This window comes from Sciurus vulgaris, assembly GCF_902686455.1.
Source record: "Sciurus vulgaris genome assembly, chromosome: 6".
NCBI lineage: Eukaryota > Metazoa > Chordata > Mammalia > Rodentia > Sciuridae > Sciurus > Sciurus vulgaris.
This window is the reverse complement of record NC_136466.1, coordinates 83,075,955-83,092,105: the sequence shown is the minus strand read 5'-3', so window position 1 is coordinate 83,092,105 and position 16,151 is coordinate 83,075,955. Positions and strand designations below refer to the sequence as shown.

General features: G+C 34.7%; 1 protein-coding gene and 1 long non-coding RNA gene across 9 annotated transcripts in view; one reads left to right on the top strand and one right to left on the bottom strand.

The window, feature by feature from the left end:
* Nucleotides 1-9,994, bottom strand: part of NUDT12 (nudix hydrolase 12) — a 97,682-nt gene extending 87,688 nt beyond the window's left edge. The window contains exons 1-6 of one of the 7 annotated variants that reach the window (XM_079145892.1): nt 9,872-9,977; nt 9,235-9,328; nt 7,057-7,268; nt 5,819-6,408; nt 3,048-3,215; nt 1,668-1,781 (exon numbers count right to left, since the gene is read on the bottom strand). In XM_079145892.1, the coding sequence (XP_079002018.1) occupies nt 1,668-1,781; nt 3,048-3,215; nt 5,819-6,408; nt 7,057-7,268; nt 9,235-9,306 (1,156 nt within the window). In that variant the 5' untranslated portion in view covers nt 9,307-9,328; nt 9,872-9,977. Of the gene's footprint in view, nt 1-1,667; nt 1,782-3,047; nt 3,216-5,818; nt 6,409-7,056; nt 7,269-9,175; nt 9,329-9,598 lie in introns of those variants that run through there. The other 6 variants (XR_013764796.1, XM_079145889.1, XM_079145891.1 and 3 more) reach the window with 6 other exon arrangements.
* A 59-nt stretch (nt 9,995-10,053) lies between these two features.
* LOC306664795 overlaps nt 10,054-16,151 on the top strand; it is a 56,564-nt gene continuing 50,466 nt past the window's right edge. The window contains exon 1 of one of the 2 annotated variants that reach the window (XR_013764799.1): nt 10,054-10,156. This is a non-coding gene — a long non-coding RNA (uncharacterized lncRNA). Of the gene's footprint in view, nt 10,168-16,151 lie in introns of both variants that reach the window. The other variant, XR_013764800.1, reaches the window with a different exon arrangement.

Below are 16,151 nucleotides of genomic sequence, written 5' to 3'. Positions count from 1 at the left end.
TATATATTTTAAAAAGCATAAAAGATGAAATTCAATATTTTCTTGACTTGGCTATGATAAAATGAAATGATGCCTATAAATGTTCTTTATATTTCTGAAATTTGTTGGAATTGAGAATTATAACAAAATTTTAAATAAAATTTATCTGTAAGTTTAGAATATTTTTGCTACATATAGTATTTAGCAAAACATTTTTAAATATAGCTTTCTATTTCAATACATCAATAAATCTACACAAAATTTAAGAACATACTCATCAAAAGCAAATACAGTTTGGATTAATACAAGATATCTGTAATATCATAATCACAAGAATTTAGTATATAATACATATTTAAGGAGTACTAAAATCATAAGAAAAAAGGTTAAGCAACCAAAAAAAAGTCTATAAAAATCTAAAATTAAAAAGAAAATGGATGTGTAATGCATATTTGAAAAAAAAATCCTGCACTGGCAGAGAAACAAAATTATAAACAATGGCATACTATTTCATAGCCCTCAGAATGATGAAAAATCTGAAAATCCTAACTTGGTGAAGATGTGGAATAATGGAACATTTCATTTACTAATGGTAGGAGTAAAAATTGGCAGCAACACTTGGAGAGTAACTTGACAAGGTCTAGAATAAGGTTAAGATGCTCATATATAGCTAGCAATTCTGCTCTACATATATATTCTATGTAACTCTTACAAGTATGCATGAGAAGTATAAAAAAATTCATTGCAGTCTTGTTTATAATAGTAAGAACTTTGAAATCCACAGCAGAAAGGATGAATAAATGGTAGCATATTCATATTTGGAATACTACCCAGCAGTTAAAAATCAAACTACTATCATTGGTAACATAGTGATTAGGAGCAAAGATACAGAGTCAAACTGCTTTGGTTTGACTCCCTTCCCTATCACTTACTAGTGATCTTGCCTTACTGTCCTCATCTGTAAAATTGTTAGAATATTTACTTTATAAGGATCATATGATTTAATAAACGTAAAGCCTCCAGAACAGAGTCTGGTATTATAGACTATTACAGTTTATCATTATTCTTTAGCAATGTAGATTAATATCAAAAGTTGTGAATAGATATTAATTAATTTATTAACTTATTCCAAAAATCCTTACTGAGCTCCTATGATGTGAGGCATCTGCCTTAATGGTCTGAGACAGAAATGAATAAGACAAAATTTCTATTCTTATGGAACTGACATTCTAGTAAGAGCAGAAAATAAATAGATATACACATAGCATATTAGGTGGTGTAAAGTACTTCAGAGAAAAATCAGGCAGGATGTTATGGGATTATGAATGCAGGGTATGGGGTCCCAGTAATGCATTTAGGGCAATCACTTAGGGTTTGGCATCTCTGAAAAGGTGACAGTTAAATCTAGTACAGAAGGGAGGCATAAACCATCTAGAAAACCTGGTCAAGATCAATATCTGAAACAGCAAATACTGAGTTTTTAATAAACAAAATTATAATATTAACAAAAATATAAAATTTGTATCATTTATGTCTAAAATATCGTTAAGTCATGTTTAAAATATTTTGAAAAATCCCAGCTTTATACATTGTAATTTATTAGAGATTACATTTCAAATGCTATCTAAAATTTTATTTGGAAATTATAAGTTAAATGAAATTATAAAAATTATTGAGAGAAGGCTTACCAGGTTCAATAAATCCAGCAAGACAAGTAAACATGCCTGGGGGAAATCTTTTCTGCCTGCCTAAAAGACACTTGGTCCCATCTGGATGAATAACTTGCATGATTACTACTGGATCTATTAAAAAAATTAAAAAAAAAAAAAAAGATCATATACATGAAGGACAGTAAAAAATAATTTAGACTCATTTAGCAAAGTCACTGTTTGGCAGGATAACATATCTTCTGTAGGAACAAGACTCTTGTCTGTTAATAAGATTATTTCTTTCTGCTTTGACGTGGCTGATTGGTTTCTTAGAAAAACTGTACAGAACACTGTCAATATGCTAAAGGAAGATTATTTTTTGCCCTCCTTTCCCCAATCTTAGTAACTTTTATTTTGTACTTAGGGTATTATAATAATATTATTTTTTAATGAGAAAGAGTAGGTAATACATGGATGGGCATGGGAAAATTCAAATTTTACAATACAGTAAATTTCCTTCTACTTTACATCCCAATCCTTTACAAATGTTTTTTGAAAGCTAATGTTGCTGTATGATTAGATTTAAGTTATTAAAACAAAATGTAAATAACAATTCCCTTCTCTCAAAGTCATTAATCCAGCAAATTCTTCTTACTAGATCATGACTGAGAACAAGGAATTAAATGTAAAAGGCTCTTGAGCAACAAAACAGATGTCACTAAGACATGTGTTTTACTCCCTGGAGACTTCCTCAGGAGCTGCTGAGTCTATCTACTCTTTTCTCATGGTTTCAAAGGACTAGGTTATCAGATTTTCAAACCTATAGCAGACACAAAACAATAATTAGAAGGAAAGAAGGTATAGTGGACACAAGCACAGGATGCTCACTCCATGCTGTATTGCTTTGTATGGTATCAAATGGGCACTGAATTTTTTTATTTTTTTAAATTTCCATAAAAGGAGTCAGATTGGCTGGTTTTTGAAATTATAAATTTCACATTAAATTCAAAATGATTAACAAAGTTAAATGATTAATTATGTATGGTGAAAGTAAAACATACGTTATTTTTCTTTTTTTTTTTTCATACCAGGGATTGAACCCAGGGGTGCTTTACCACTGAGTCACATCACCAGCTCTTTTAATATTTTTATTTAGGGACAGGGTCACGCTGAGTTGCTCAGGGCCTCACTAAACTGCCGAGGCTGGCTCTGAACTTGAGATCCTCCTTAGTCTCCCAAGCTGCTGGGATTACAGGTGTGAGCTACTGTGCCAGCTATTTATAGTTTTAATGGTTAAATTAAGCATATTTTAATAAACAGGTAAATCTTTTAGCTCCTTGAAGAATTTGTTTTTCCAGAATGCCTAAATTCCCCACGATTTCAGGTGGTTGAAAGTTTACCATAAAACAAATAGCTTACCAACTCTTGGATATGATGTATTATGAACACCTTGAAGACTAGGACAGTCTTCTTTTAAACATACTCTCTTGTAGCCACCTTCTTCAATTTTAGTTGCACTTCCGCAAGTTGGGCAGAACTTATATCGACTGTGCCAGGCAAGGACAGATCTTGCTTGAGCTACAACTCCTTTCGAAAAAGAAGCACCAATAAAGGATTAATCTATGAAAAATTATTAAAAAATTAATATATAGGTACAGTTTTGTTTTCCACATTACTTTGTTGGTGTTTTATAGTTGTACATGACAGTGGGATTTATTGTTACACATTTGTGTATACACACAATATAACAATATAATTTGGACAATATTCCAGGTGTAATGTTTTAAGCTATAATAGTTTTCTGAATATCTGTATGACATTCAGAAACAGTTTCAGTATTTATTTTTGTTAGGTTAGTATGTTTTTTGTTAAAAGTTTTTGTTTCTATGATGTACATTTTCTTCTCAAGTAAAAGATTTAATTTTCCAGATAACAAATGCAAATTACATTTACCTTTCAACAACAGTAGCAATAAAACTACAAAGAAATTTCCTAACATCAGCATGAATTGTAAGGGAAGTATTAGTAGAAACCCATCTCTACTCTCTTTCTTGGTAATTAAGTCAGTGCTGGTCCATGGCATTGTGGAACACATCCTACTTTCAACTGGAGACGCCAGGTAGTATAAAATACACTGTATTTACAACATTTGGGGTTAGTTTTACTTATAGTATGTACACTTTGGCTGTAACCTTTTCACTGGCACATCAAAAAGAATTAACCTGGTCTGGCACAATCAAGGCAATAAAATCAGAAATTACATTTCAAATGATTGATGATCTTCCTCTTTTTAAAATACCCTTATTTTTTGGAAGAGGAAACGCAGAGAAGTAACTGTGTAAAGTTATACAGCAAGTTAGAAAGGACCTCAGTTTCCTAATAGTAAAGTAATTAAAAAAAAAAGCAATTAGATCATTTTGAACTTAAAATTATATACATAGTTCCAAAGAAAAGTTTTGTTGTTGTTTTTTTTTTTGAAAGTCAACAATTTCTTTACAGGTATAGAGAATAAAACATACCACACGAGCCTTTGAGGAAGTATCCAAGCAGTCTCTAGAAGGGTCGCCCACATCATGTAAGGGAAGGTGGATATTGATAAGTGATCCCTTCCTAACCTTCTATTAAATATTCAGTATATCATAATTTGACTTCTGTTCCTTGTATCCTACTGATATTCCTCATCAAATTCATCAATAGCTTCATAATATCAAAACTAAAGATCTTTAAAAAAATCTGTATTTTACTCAAATTCTCAATAGCATTCAACATACTTGAGCTCACCTTCCTTAAAGTAGTCTGCTTTCTTGGTTTCTTCCTACCTTATGACCATACTGTTTTTTATCTTTTTTGATGGCTCTTCTGCTTAAACCTGACCTCTAAATTTAGGGGGATTTAGGTCTCATTCTAAAGTTCTTTTTCTTCCTTACTCTCAATCAGTAATATCAGTAGTTTCTTAGAACTTATACCACCTTTGTGTTGACAACTGTCAAATAAGCCTTTCCAGTACAGCCCTCTCCTCTGAGTTCCAGATTCTAATATCCTTCTCTAAAATTTAACATGCACAAAAGTAAACTCTTGATTTAGTTCCTCCAAGTCTGTCCTACTTTCCTTGCTCTATCACCCATTATTATTAAGAAATGGCATTACTATATATCAAATTACTGAAGTCTCCTAGCAGTCATTCATGTTCTTTTCCTTATTATATACCCATACCCAATCTATCAGCAAGTAGTATTAATTTTATCACCAAAATATGTATCTTCAATGTATCTTTTTTTTCTCCATTTCTACTGTTAGCTATTCCTTCCTCCGTCCCTGGCTCTTCCACTTTCTTTTTCAGTACCGAGGATTGAACCTAGGGGCCACTCTATCACTGAACTATCCCGTCCTTTTAATTTTTAAATTTTGAGACAGGGTCTATTTTGAGTTGTGCAAACTGGCCTTCAAACTGCGATCGCCCTGTCTCAGCCTTCCAAGCTGCTGGGATTACAGATGTGTGACACCACACCTAGCTACTATGAGCACTATGAGCACTTTAATTTGTATCAAGGCTATCACTCTCTCTGTTCCACTTATAATAGTCTCAACCTACAGATAAAGCCCTATCAGTCTTACCTTTAGAATATCTCAAACGCTTCCTTTCTCTCCATCTCAACTGCCACTGTTCTTATTCAAGCCACTGCAATCTGTTACCTGGGCTACACTTAATCCCCTCTTGAGGGTCCTAACTTCTACATTTTAGCTATGTATCTACAATTCATGCTCTACGAAGACTAGCATGAGGTTTTTCTTTAAAACAAAAATACGTCAGGTTACAACATTCAGATGGCATTTAGAATAAAACACTATTTCTTCTCATGGCATAAAAAATTCCTAGTAACAGAAAATAAAACAAAGCAAAACAGTTGAGAACTCTGCCATTAAATTCAGTGTATAGCAGGGGCTCAAGAATTAATCACTGAAGAATGAAATGCAACTATCAGGTAGTAAGGTTAATTCTGAGGAAACTAACCAAGTGGAACTTTGAAAGTTTCTAACAAAGATAGCTTAATTTCACACTTACTAGAAAAAGTGTGTCTCCTAGAAATACACTATAACTCTATTTCAGTAATTGCAGATACATTATAACTCCATCTCAGTTCTAAAAACCAGATTATTACCAAAGCAAGGAAACAGTATTCATTTCTTACCAGCTTCTTTTTCTTTCAACTGTAGGAGAGCTGGCATTGGAGGATGAAGAAAATAACAATTCTCGTGTCTTTGCTTAAATTCTTCAGCAGTAATAGGGTCTATACCTAGAGCAAACCAGGCAATCAACCCATCTTCCTCTTCTCTTGGGACTTCTCCAGCATAATTGCGTAGCTTTTTTTTCATTTCAAGTTCTACTCCAAGGAAAATCAAGGTGATCTTCTCAGGCTGAGTCAAGTAATCCTTTATATCAGTATAGTTCAGCTGACAAAGCCTTACTTCTGGCTGCTGGAAACTTTCTTTATTGCCACCTAGAGTAACCAAGGGACTTAAATCTGAGAAAAGGATATAAACTGTGGTGGGATGGCTTTCTTTGGCTAGCAGCCAGTCAGAATTATTTCTTTTTTCACTTTTCCGGTCCAGTAGTGTTCTGCTAAAATAATTTTCACATTCTTCTGCTTCGTTGGTTAGAAACCAAGGCTTCTTTCCACCTTTAGCATTAGCTAATAAGTTGGCTATATGTTTATAACCCCAAAATATAGCAATATCTAATGCAGTCTGTCTTGATTTATTGACAGTTGATCTATCACACCTACAGATGAAAGAAAAAAAATTGGAGAGGAAAAATAAAATAGAAAGTAAACATTTCTCCTGTATTTCAACAAAATATTTCTAGATACACATTATAGCCCCTCCATTTAATGATTTTATAGATTATTTCTTTCTTTTGGTATGTAGTTTATTATTAGGAACGTGAAAAGAATCATTTAATAATTATAAGTAATGAAAGATTGAAGATAGTGAATATTTACAATTTATGGATAATTATAACAACCAGTAGTTTTATGTGCAATAAGTATACCAAAATTCTACAGTTATTGGTAGTATATGAGATGTGCATTTTTATTTACAAGAAAAAAATCACTAATAAATTTGCTTTAATATTGAGCATGAAGAAATAATTTCTCAATAATAAAATTTACAGCTGAGGATTGTTTCTCAGAGGTAAAGGGCTTGCCTGGCACATGTGAAGTCTGGTTCAATTCCCAGATCCAGGAAAAAAAAAAAGGTTAACAGTTTTTAGTTATAAATTATGCTGATTTGTTGAATAACAAACTGGTCCATGCATTATTTACTAGCTCAGTAATATAAATATGGAAACATGGCTACAAGAAAAGGAACTATATAACTCAGAAATTAAATCACAAGTCCTTTCAGGTGGTAGAGCCTAAATGTTTACCCTTTTTCAAGCAGAAATTGAACAACATCTGGGTGACCATTCCTTGCAGCATACATTAAAGCAGTCCAGCCATTTTCAGAAGTTTCATTGAGAAGAGATGGAGAATGACTGAGTATTCCTGTTAACTTGGCAATATCTCCTTCGGCAGCTGAACTGAGAAATTCGGAAATTATTTCCTGTTTTGGACTTCTTTTTATAGAAGACATTTCTTCCTTAAAAATAAGGAAAATAGGGGAAAAATATCATTTGCAATTGCTTTTTGGAGCAACTATGAACATTATCTGAGTGCAAATGTTAGAATAATAGTAATAGTTTTCAAAGCAATATACTCTTCAAAAAGTAATTAGTAGTCAATTGTTCTCACAGTACACATTTCAAAATTGTTACCAGTGAGAACTGTAATTAAATTCTGTATGTCCACAGGAGGGTATACAAAATAATGTATGAAGAGTTTTGGTAATACAGGAGACTTGGGAGGGGGAGCCAGTAACCTTACAAAGAGGAGAAGGTATCTGAGGCAAACCAAGGACTTTATTATAGTGAGGGGACAAGAAATACAATTAAAGTAGACAAAGATAAAAAGAGGTGTTTAACAGATGACAAATAGTAATATCCCATTCTATGGTCTCAGATATAGGTCCTTACCCTCAAAGAAATTATGATCCTATAGTTATTCAAAAACTTTCTATATTTCACATATAAACAATTTATTGCTTTATCTTGCATGATTAATTTTGCAATCCATTTGATAATGACTTTTATTCATGGTATGAGGTAGGCTAGATCAAGATATTTTGTATCTGAATAGATAATCATATGAATTATCACTATTCTTTTGTTGTTCCCCACCCTCCACCTGCCCAGGTATTGAGGACTGAACCCAGGGTGCTTGACTACTGGGCTACATCTCCAGGCTTTTTTATTTTTTGAGACAGGGTCTAAGTTGCTGAGGCTGCCCTTGAACTTGTGATTATCTTATCTCAGCCTCCCAAGTAGCTAGGACTACAGGAGTGCATCAGCTTAGTAACTCAACTATTCTTGACACTACCATCTTTGTCTCATTGAAGTATTATCTTGTTACAAATTAGATGACCATGTATTTTTGAATCCATTATTGGACACAAGTTCTGTTGGTCACTATAATATTCTTGAATCACAGAAGCTTTTCAAATCGTTAACTTTATTTTGTCTATCTGATGTTTCAGTGGGGATTAAAAAAAAAGGATTTGCCTCATACTTCTTAATAAATGCCATCTAATTATGAATTATTTGTGGCAAGGCACATACTCAGCTATTTTGCATATAAAAATGGTTCATGTTTCAATTGTCCTATCAAATTCTCAAAGTATTTTTTAAGACATTTCTTTTCTATGAAATGCTATTAAAAGTTTCAAAATTATTCAAAGCAATCAGGCACTTAGGCAAAAAATGAAAGGTTATAACACATAACTTTTGAAAGATCTGTCTCTTAAATTCTCAAACAGCAATCTAGCTGATCAATTTTGTAGTGCAGTATGAAAAAGTCTAGCAAAAAATGGACTAAAGGTGAACTTTTCTTATTTTGTAACTGTTCACAATTCTTGTTTGCCTGTTAGTTATAAATCAGTTGAAACTGCTCACAGGAATGGAAACAACCCAATATTTAAGATCTAGTTACAAATTAATTATACCAGAAAATAATTTTTTCATTTCCTTTGTTTTATCTTAGATTTACCCTTCCATATCTTTCATACTGAAGGTGCCTTTAAAATGCCTTTTTATGAGTAAAAAAAGCTATAACTTTTCAGGACTTTATTTTTAAGCACTGTTGAATGACTCCTGTAAGGTCTCTATTCCAAATTGCTTTCCTCTTAAATTTATTTTCCATATTTTTCCCCCAGTGTCTTCAGTGAGGATTAGTTTTATTTCACTTTCCTCTGTTCTCAGGTCATGGTCACTCTCTCATACTCCTCACAGGCCACCTCAAGGGATTGCAAAATTGACCTCCAAAAATATAGTGTCATTCACTATCACTAATGCAATGCTTATGCATACAGTATTCTCTGGAAAGAGAAAATGGAAAAAAATATACAATTCTCCCCTTAGATTTCTCAACAGAAAAGTCAACTCAAAATAGTACCATTTCTCATTCCGGAGAAGCACAGAAAATCTGACATCCAGCTCTACTGCTTGATTTACCTTTTCATTTCTTATTGACACGTCCTGTAGAAGGTAAGGATTTAAAGGCAGGATAAAGTGCTGCCCTTGCATTCCAAGAAGAGCATGAACTATTCTGGGAGGTCATTTAAAAGAATCTTAGATTTAAAAGGCCTTAGGATTTTAATCAAACCAACATCCACGTTTACTAATGTGTAACCCGGGTCCCAAGGTCATACGGCTCCAGTGGGACAGAGCTAGACCACATATATGGCTCTATTACTGATATTCCCAACCATTATTTAACGAATTCCAATCCCTGGGCACTCAAGAGAGTCAATTAACCAATTAGCAAAACCCCAACACGGCCTCTCCAAACGGAGATAGTTTATTTTCTTGCCACTACCGTGAGATTGCTTCTTAAATGTGAAATCATATCCGAAGTAGCGTTTCTTTTACCCCATCTCAAAACTTGGGCTGGAAGCTCCACCAGCCACAGGGCCGTCAGCACCCCCCGCCCGGTGCCGGGCGCCGTAGCAGCCCCGGCCGAGGCTCCCGCGCAGGCGCCCGCCAACCCAGCGCAAGGTGCGCCACACGACCGAGCGGGGGACCCGGGGAACTGGTCACCGCCTCCAGACAGGATCCTGGGGCCGACTAACTCGCCGCTGCTGCTACTAACCCACGGGTGACCTGAGTAGTGGCAATCAGGATACAGTAGAAGGACTGGGAAAATCCAGCTCTCACTTTCCCCAGCGCCGGAGGCAACCTTCCCGACTTCCGGCGGAGGTCCGTGCGCTCGCGCGGCTTAGCGGGAGTTGTAGTTTAAAGGTCACGGCCGTGCGCTCCGCACCGGGGGCGGGGCTCGGGGTCGGAGGCGTGCGCGAACCAGGCTGCGGACTCGGCGGGTGGTCCTTCCTCTCCTACCCAGGTGTGGAGCGCCCGGAGCGGGCTGCCTGAAGACCGTGTAGGTCTGAGGTTTGTTTTCCAGTGTTTCCCAGCCAACTCCCCAGCTTTCCCTCAGCCAATACGGATCAATGCATTTGAATTTTCAAAGCATTCTGCGTGTTAACTAAACCTGGAATGTTGGCCGAACCAAGTTACTTAGGTGTTGGCTGCTGTAAAACCTCAGTTCACCTCATGTGGAAAATGATACCGAGTTCTAATGGCTACCGCGTTTAGTAGTCCTGTAAAAAGTATGTATCAGACTCCCACAGTACCTCCTTGGATTGTGAGGTCTAACTAGAATAATGCATGTAAAGCTTTTAGGAAAGTGACAAGTATAGAGCCGGTACCCACATTACCATTATTGTTGCTGTTATTTATGTCTTTCATTTTCTGTGCTTTCATGCTGCCCAACTACAAAAGTTTTGTTCATTTGAGATTACAAAGCTGGGTACTCCCAGACCAGTGATTTTTCTTTGTCCATCAGTCACAGCTATATGGGTCTTTTAAGATTGATTATTGTTTCCTATCCGAATATTACTCGGTGGAAGCTCCTTCTTCCCACAGGAAAGCCACATATACCCGATGATTTTATGGTGCTTTTCCTAACTGTTCTGTCCTTTTCTGAGTAGTAATCTTCAATCTTTAATGATTTCAGTGACCGTATAGGAGATCAGAAATACTACTTAGTTATCTCACTCCCTGGAATACCCAATTTTGTATTCAGTGCATTAGATAAATTAGTGTAATGAACCCTCATGAATTCATAATTAGTAATCTAGCATCGACAATTAATATACAGTTCTCCCAGCCCTTCGGATTCTTTTGAAAAAAATTCCATACACTTAATTATTTCATTGATAAATATTTAAGGATAAGCTTTTTGGAATTATGAATATATCTAAAGAATAAGAACTTTAAAATAAAATATTGCAGTATCTTTAGTATTACTAAAATTTTAACAAAAATTCTGTAATATGGAAGATATTCAATATCACATTTAATCAATTACATCATAAATTTTGTTTTCTGTTGTTTTTCTCAAATCAGGACCTAAATTAGGTGTCCACATTACATTTCATGTTTTTAAGATTGTAGAATCCTCTCATTTTTTTTTTCCTGGCAGCTTATTTATTGAATAGCAATGAACTGTAGAATTTCCCACATTCTGAATTTTTTAGATTGTATTTCCATATATCCTTTCCCCCTGCATTACTGCCTTACATTAATAGGTGTGCAATGTATGGTTGTGTTTTTTTTTTTTTTGTCCTGCTGTAACTGATCATTGGTTTCAAATGTTGTCAGTCTCATAAAATTTATGATGAATATCCAAATTTTTCTATCAGCTTTTGAGTCAATGGTTTTAATAGCCATTGATGATTATTTCATTAGGTGTTACAAAATGGTGATATTCTAATTTGATCATTCACTCTACAGTTAGGAACCAAAATTAGTTTATAATAAACTTTTTTTTTCTCATTAAGTATATGCACAGTTATGAGAGGTAGGATAAATAAGTGATTTTCTCCTTTATTTTCTGGTTTTCTGAATAGTTCTTTAATATCCTTCAAGTTTTGAAGTTTATTCATGAACTCATGGTTGTTAATATTTTGTATTTAGTTCATTGAAGACATTGTCATTTAAAAATGTTTATAATATTTATTATTTTGATATGTAAATTATTTAGCCAGGCAGAACCTCCTCAAGTGGACCCTGAGTTCTTTCAACCAGACTCCTATAGTGTTTGACAATTTACTTCCTTTTGGCAATGAGAAAATGCTTAGACTCATCTGGTAGATACTCTGTTCCAGGCCTGGAATCAGCCATTCCTCTGTGGAGTTTTGGTTCCTTTTAGTGAGACAATGGTGTTTGAACACCATCCTTTGTTCTGGGGTGCTTATTGCTGATGGATTATTGTATACCTGTCTGCATGTAACCCTTGTCTAGGCAAATTGAACAGATACAGATCCTTTCCAAATAGCAGTTTACATTCTAAGGGCAGTAATGGTGCCAACATAGAAGTTAATGAAATAACTGTATTAATTTTATCACCTTGCCATTTAGAAACCTAAAAGCTTTAACTTAAAAGTTGAAATTCTTTAGCATGAGATACTCTCCTTAAATGGCTCAAATATATTTTAGGCACATTTTTAGAAATCTTATAAACAATCTCTGATATAGCCAAACTGGCCTATACGCTGACTTGAGATAACCTCATGCTTTCTTGCCTTGCTGCTTATGCTTATGCTGCTTTTCCTAATGTAAGTGCTTCCTTTTGTTCAAATCCTACCCGGTTCTCAAAGCCCAGCTGAAGTACCTTTTCCATTAGATTATCTAGATCCTTTCTGTTCATAGTGTTATCAGTTTTCCACCAATATTTTGTTGCTCTTACCACCTCAGTGTATGTTGCCCATTTTTCCAACTGCTATATCTGTAATTTTTTTTTTATTTAAACCTGAGGGCTTTTCCTTGTCACCAGATCACACTGCCCTCCTGCTCAGCAGATCAACAAAGTCAGATAATAAATACTGCTTGAGAGAAATACTCATGACTGACATGACTTAACATGGTATATAAATAACTCAGCTTTTTCACCCCTTCTCTCAGAGGAACATGTTCTACACTGTTTTTTGATTTCCTGGGTGGGAGTAGGTTCTCTTCATCTATAGTAGACTTGATTAATAACCAACTCTCTTTTGGTCTCTCCCCTTGCCTATTTCTCTACCATTCCTTCCTGTCCTTACTCCTCTACCTTTGTTTCCTCCTAGATGACCAGTTACATGTGCATTCTTATCTCAGGATCTGCTTCTGGGGAACATAAATGAAGATAAGGATTTTTTTTTCCTTTTTTCAATTCATAACCTCTATTATGAGTAGTTAGCCTCCCCTGCATGGCTTGGGAGGATCATTAACCATCATTAAGTAAATAAGTCCCTATTATCAGTCATTCTGGAACATATTATATTCTGTTGCCTTTATAAGAACAGTGTAATTGCAAATCAATGCATGAAATTTGGATTGATTGTCCTTGAAACAAATAATTTGTAGTTCAAACTTTAAACCAGTTTTTTTTTTTTTTTTCTCTCTGCCCATAGAATCACTTCACAAAATGGCTTGTCCATCACTGTTATCAGCCCTCTTAAGATCACATGGACCTCTTGTGCTTTAGTTTTGGCTGATATAGAAAGTTATTTGCTACCTTTTTTGAGTGCTCTGCAAATGAATGTTGGTATAACATAGATTATTTCTTAAGACAGATAGATACATATCAACTGTATCCTGCAAATTTAGTGAAAATATGTCTGGTCATTTTTCTCTCAGATGGAAATGTAATGCTATGAGCAATATATAAATAAAAGTTTATGTAGGTAATTTTATTTGGTATTAAATTTATGATCTGGAGATGTGCCTTATTCTTGCCATACTTACTAACATTTCCGGTAATTTTGCCTTTTTCTTTTGACAGGTTATCATTTCTTTCAGTATAGAGAGGTTGATTTTTAAAAACCTTATACAGTAATGGTTGATTTCCTTCCACATATAATGCACCTGATAAAAGTTGGTGGAAGATAGTGAAGACATATCTGGAAACTGTGCTTACACCATACCATTTAGAGTTGAATTCAATAAAAGTGAGGGTATCTTGAACTCTGCATATATATGGTCTTTTATATGAAGTAGTGTCAAAAGTAACTATATATAGAGGAGTTTACATATGATATATATCTATTTTGCATTCTCGACACCAAATTTTTTCTGGTCTTGGGACCTTTGGTCTAGCTATTTTGTCCTTTTAAAATATTCTTCCCCTAGCTGGGTGTGATGGTGCACTCCTGTAATCCCAGAAACTTGGGAGACTGAGGAAGGAGGATCTCAAGTTCTAAGCCAGCCTTGGCAACCTAGTTAGGTATTCTCAAACATAAAATAAAAAAGTAGAGTTGCCCTGGATTCAGTCTCAAGTAATGGAAAACAATAACAGCAGCAACAACAGCAGTCAAGAAATAATGCTTCCCCCAGATTTTCTAATTTTAGGCTTTTCTTGTCATTCATATATCAGCTCTACAGTTCTATCTGTAGGGAGCTCCCCTGATCACAGTAGCTCTTCTACTGATATTTTCTTATTTTTGGAATTCATATTTTTTATATTTATTGGTTTGATCTTTATTGTGTTTTTCTATTAGAATGCAAACTGCTCAGTGATAAGGTTCTTATTTTTCTTACTTACTGCTGTTTCTCAAATACCTAGATTTTTTATTTGGCATATCACAAACATTTGGTGAATATTTGTTGATGTTAAACAAATGGTTGTTTTTATGTTATATCAAATATATTTTTTGACTTTGCTATCATATCTTCTCAAATAAAATTAAGCAGGAAGTCATCTAACTTTCTGTGGTTGTTTATGGAATTTAGGTAGGGAAATAAATCTGGTTGTGCTCCTCAAGGATCTCCTTCTCTAGTGAATTAAAATAGGTGATAAACAATTACATGTATTATGGTAAAGATGAAGTGGACAGCCTATGGGGAGTGCCCAGTGTAGGCTTTCAGAATAGGAAAAGAAAAACATATAATAGATAAAGTGCTTATCCATTTATTTTTCTTCTTCTTGGATCTTCTGGGAAGAGAATATTATTCCTTGCAGCTGGGTGTGGCCTTGTGACTACTTGTAGCCAATACGCTATGAACCGAAGAGACCGTGTTTTGGCTAATGCCATTGAGGACAGCCTACAGTCAGATAGCTCTTACCCTGTTAGGGTGATTTGGAAGCATATGTTAAGATAAAGGCACAAGAGATAGGACTGGCATTCACCCTTAGGAACACCATCATGGAAAACTGCCAGATCTTCAATGGACTTTGTATGAGCAAAAAAATTAACCTTTGTGCTGTAAGCCATTGGGATGTGAGGGTCAGTTTATTCTGAGTAATACAGAAGACAATGAGAAAATAACCTCTGAACTGAGTTTTAAAGGATCAGGAACAATGATAGAATAAAATCTGCTTGTCAGAGGCTTTTCCTTTCTTGTCTTGAACCAGGTCCCTTAAAAGACTAGGGACAAACTTAGAGATAAAAGTAGGTTAATATTCCACATGCTAAGGAGGGTAGTGCCACAGTCTACTAAGTGTCTGAAATGTCAGAAACACACCATAAAACGCTGACATTCAAGAACCCTGGTAAGCTAAGTGCTGACATAGCTCTATAAATAGTCCCCAGTTTGTCTGTTTTAAGGCATGTTATGTTTACTGTTTTTGCAACTATATTTCCCCTTACTGAAAATTATAGCATATAACAGCAGTTGGCAGAGAGGACTGAAATAAAACATTTTGCCTTTTGTGATGGGTACCTTGTGAAATGCCTTTAATCTTTTTATGATTTTTATGGGTACAAAACCAGTTTTATTAACTTCAGTGACAATTTCATCTAATGATTTTCAAAAACAATTTCCAGAGCTTTTTACTCTTGTAAGTATATGGAAATGACTCTATTTTTCATGCAAACATCAATTTAGTTTATGTATTTAGTTCCCAAACTGTAGTTTATTCTTATTTACAAATCATCTCTCCCTTTTTTCTGTATAAGTTGTGTTTTGTGAAGCAACAACCATGAAGTGAGGAGGAGTCCATCAGAACGTAGGCAGAATTAACATTACTTGAAAAAGCAGCATTCTTTTTGTATACTCAAGTTAATTGATGCAGTAATTTAATCACCGAGCTGCTGTTCACACTTCATGTTTAAGTCACTTAAACTTGAATTTTTTCTTTTTTAGAATGTCTAGGTTGATGAGCATTTAAATGGATTTGTAGCATTTAAAAAATGTCCTCAAAACTGATTGCAGCATGACATCCATCAGATTCTGTATTCAGTTTTAGTTTATTTTGAAGCTTTCAGATGAAAAAAAATCCAAATTTAATATTCTGCAACAGGTTTTTCTATCACCATGCCAAAGCCCAGAGGAGTGCGATGTATTTTTTGAGTTTTAGTCTTCTATTTTTTCCTTAGGTTATTTTTGACCCTAGA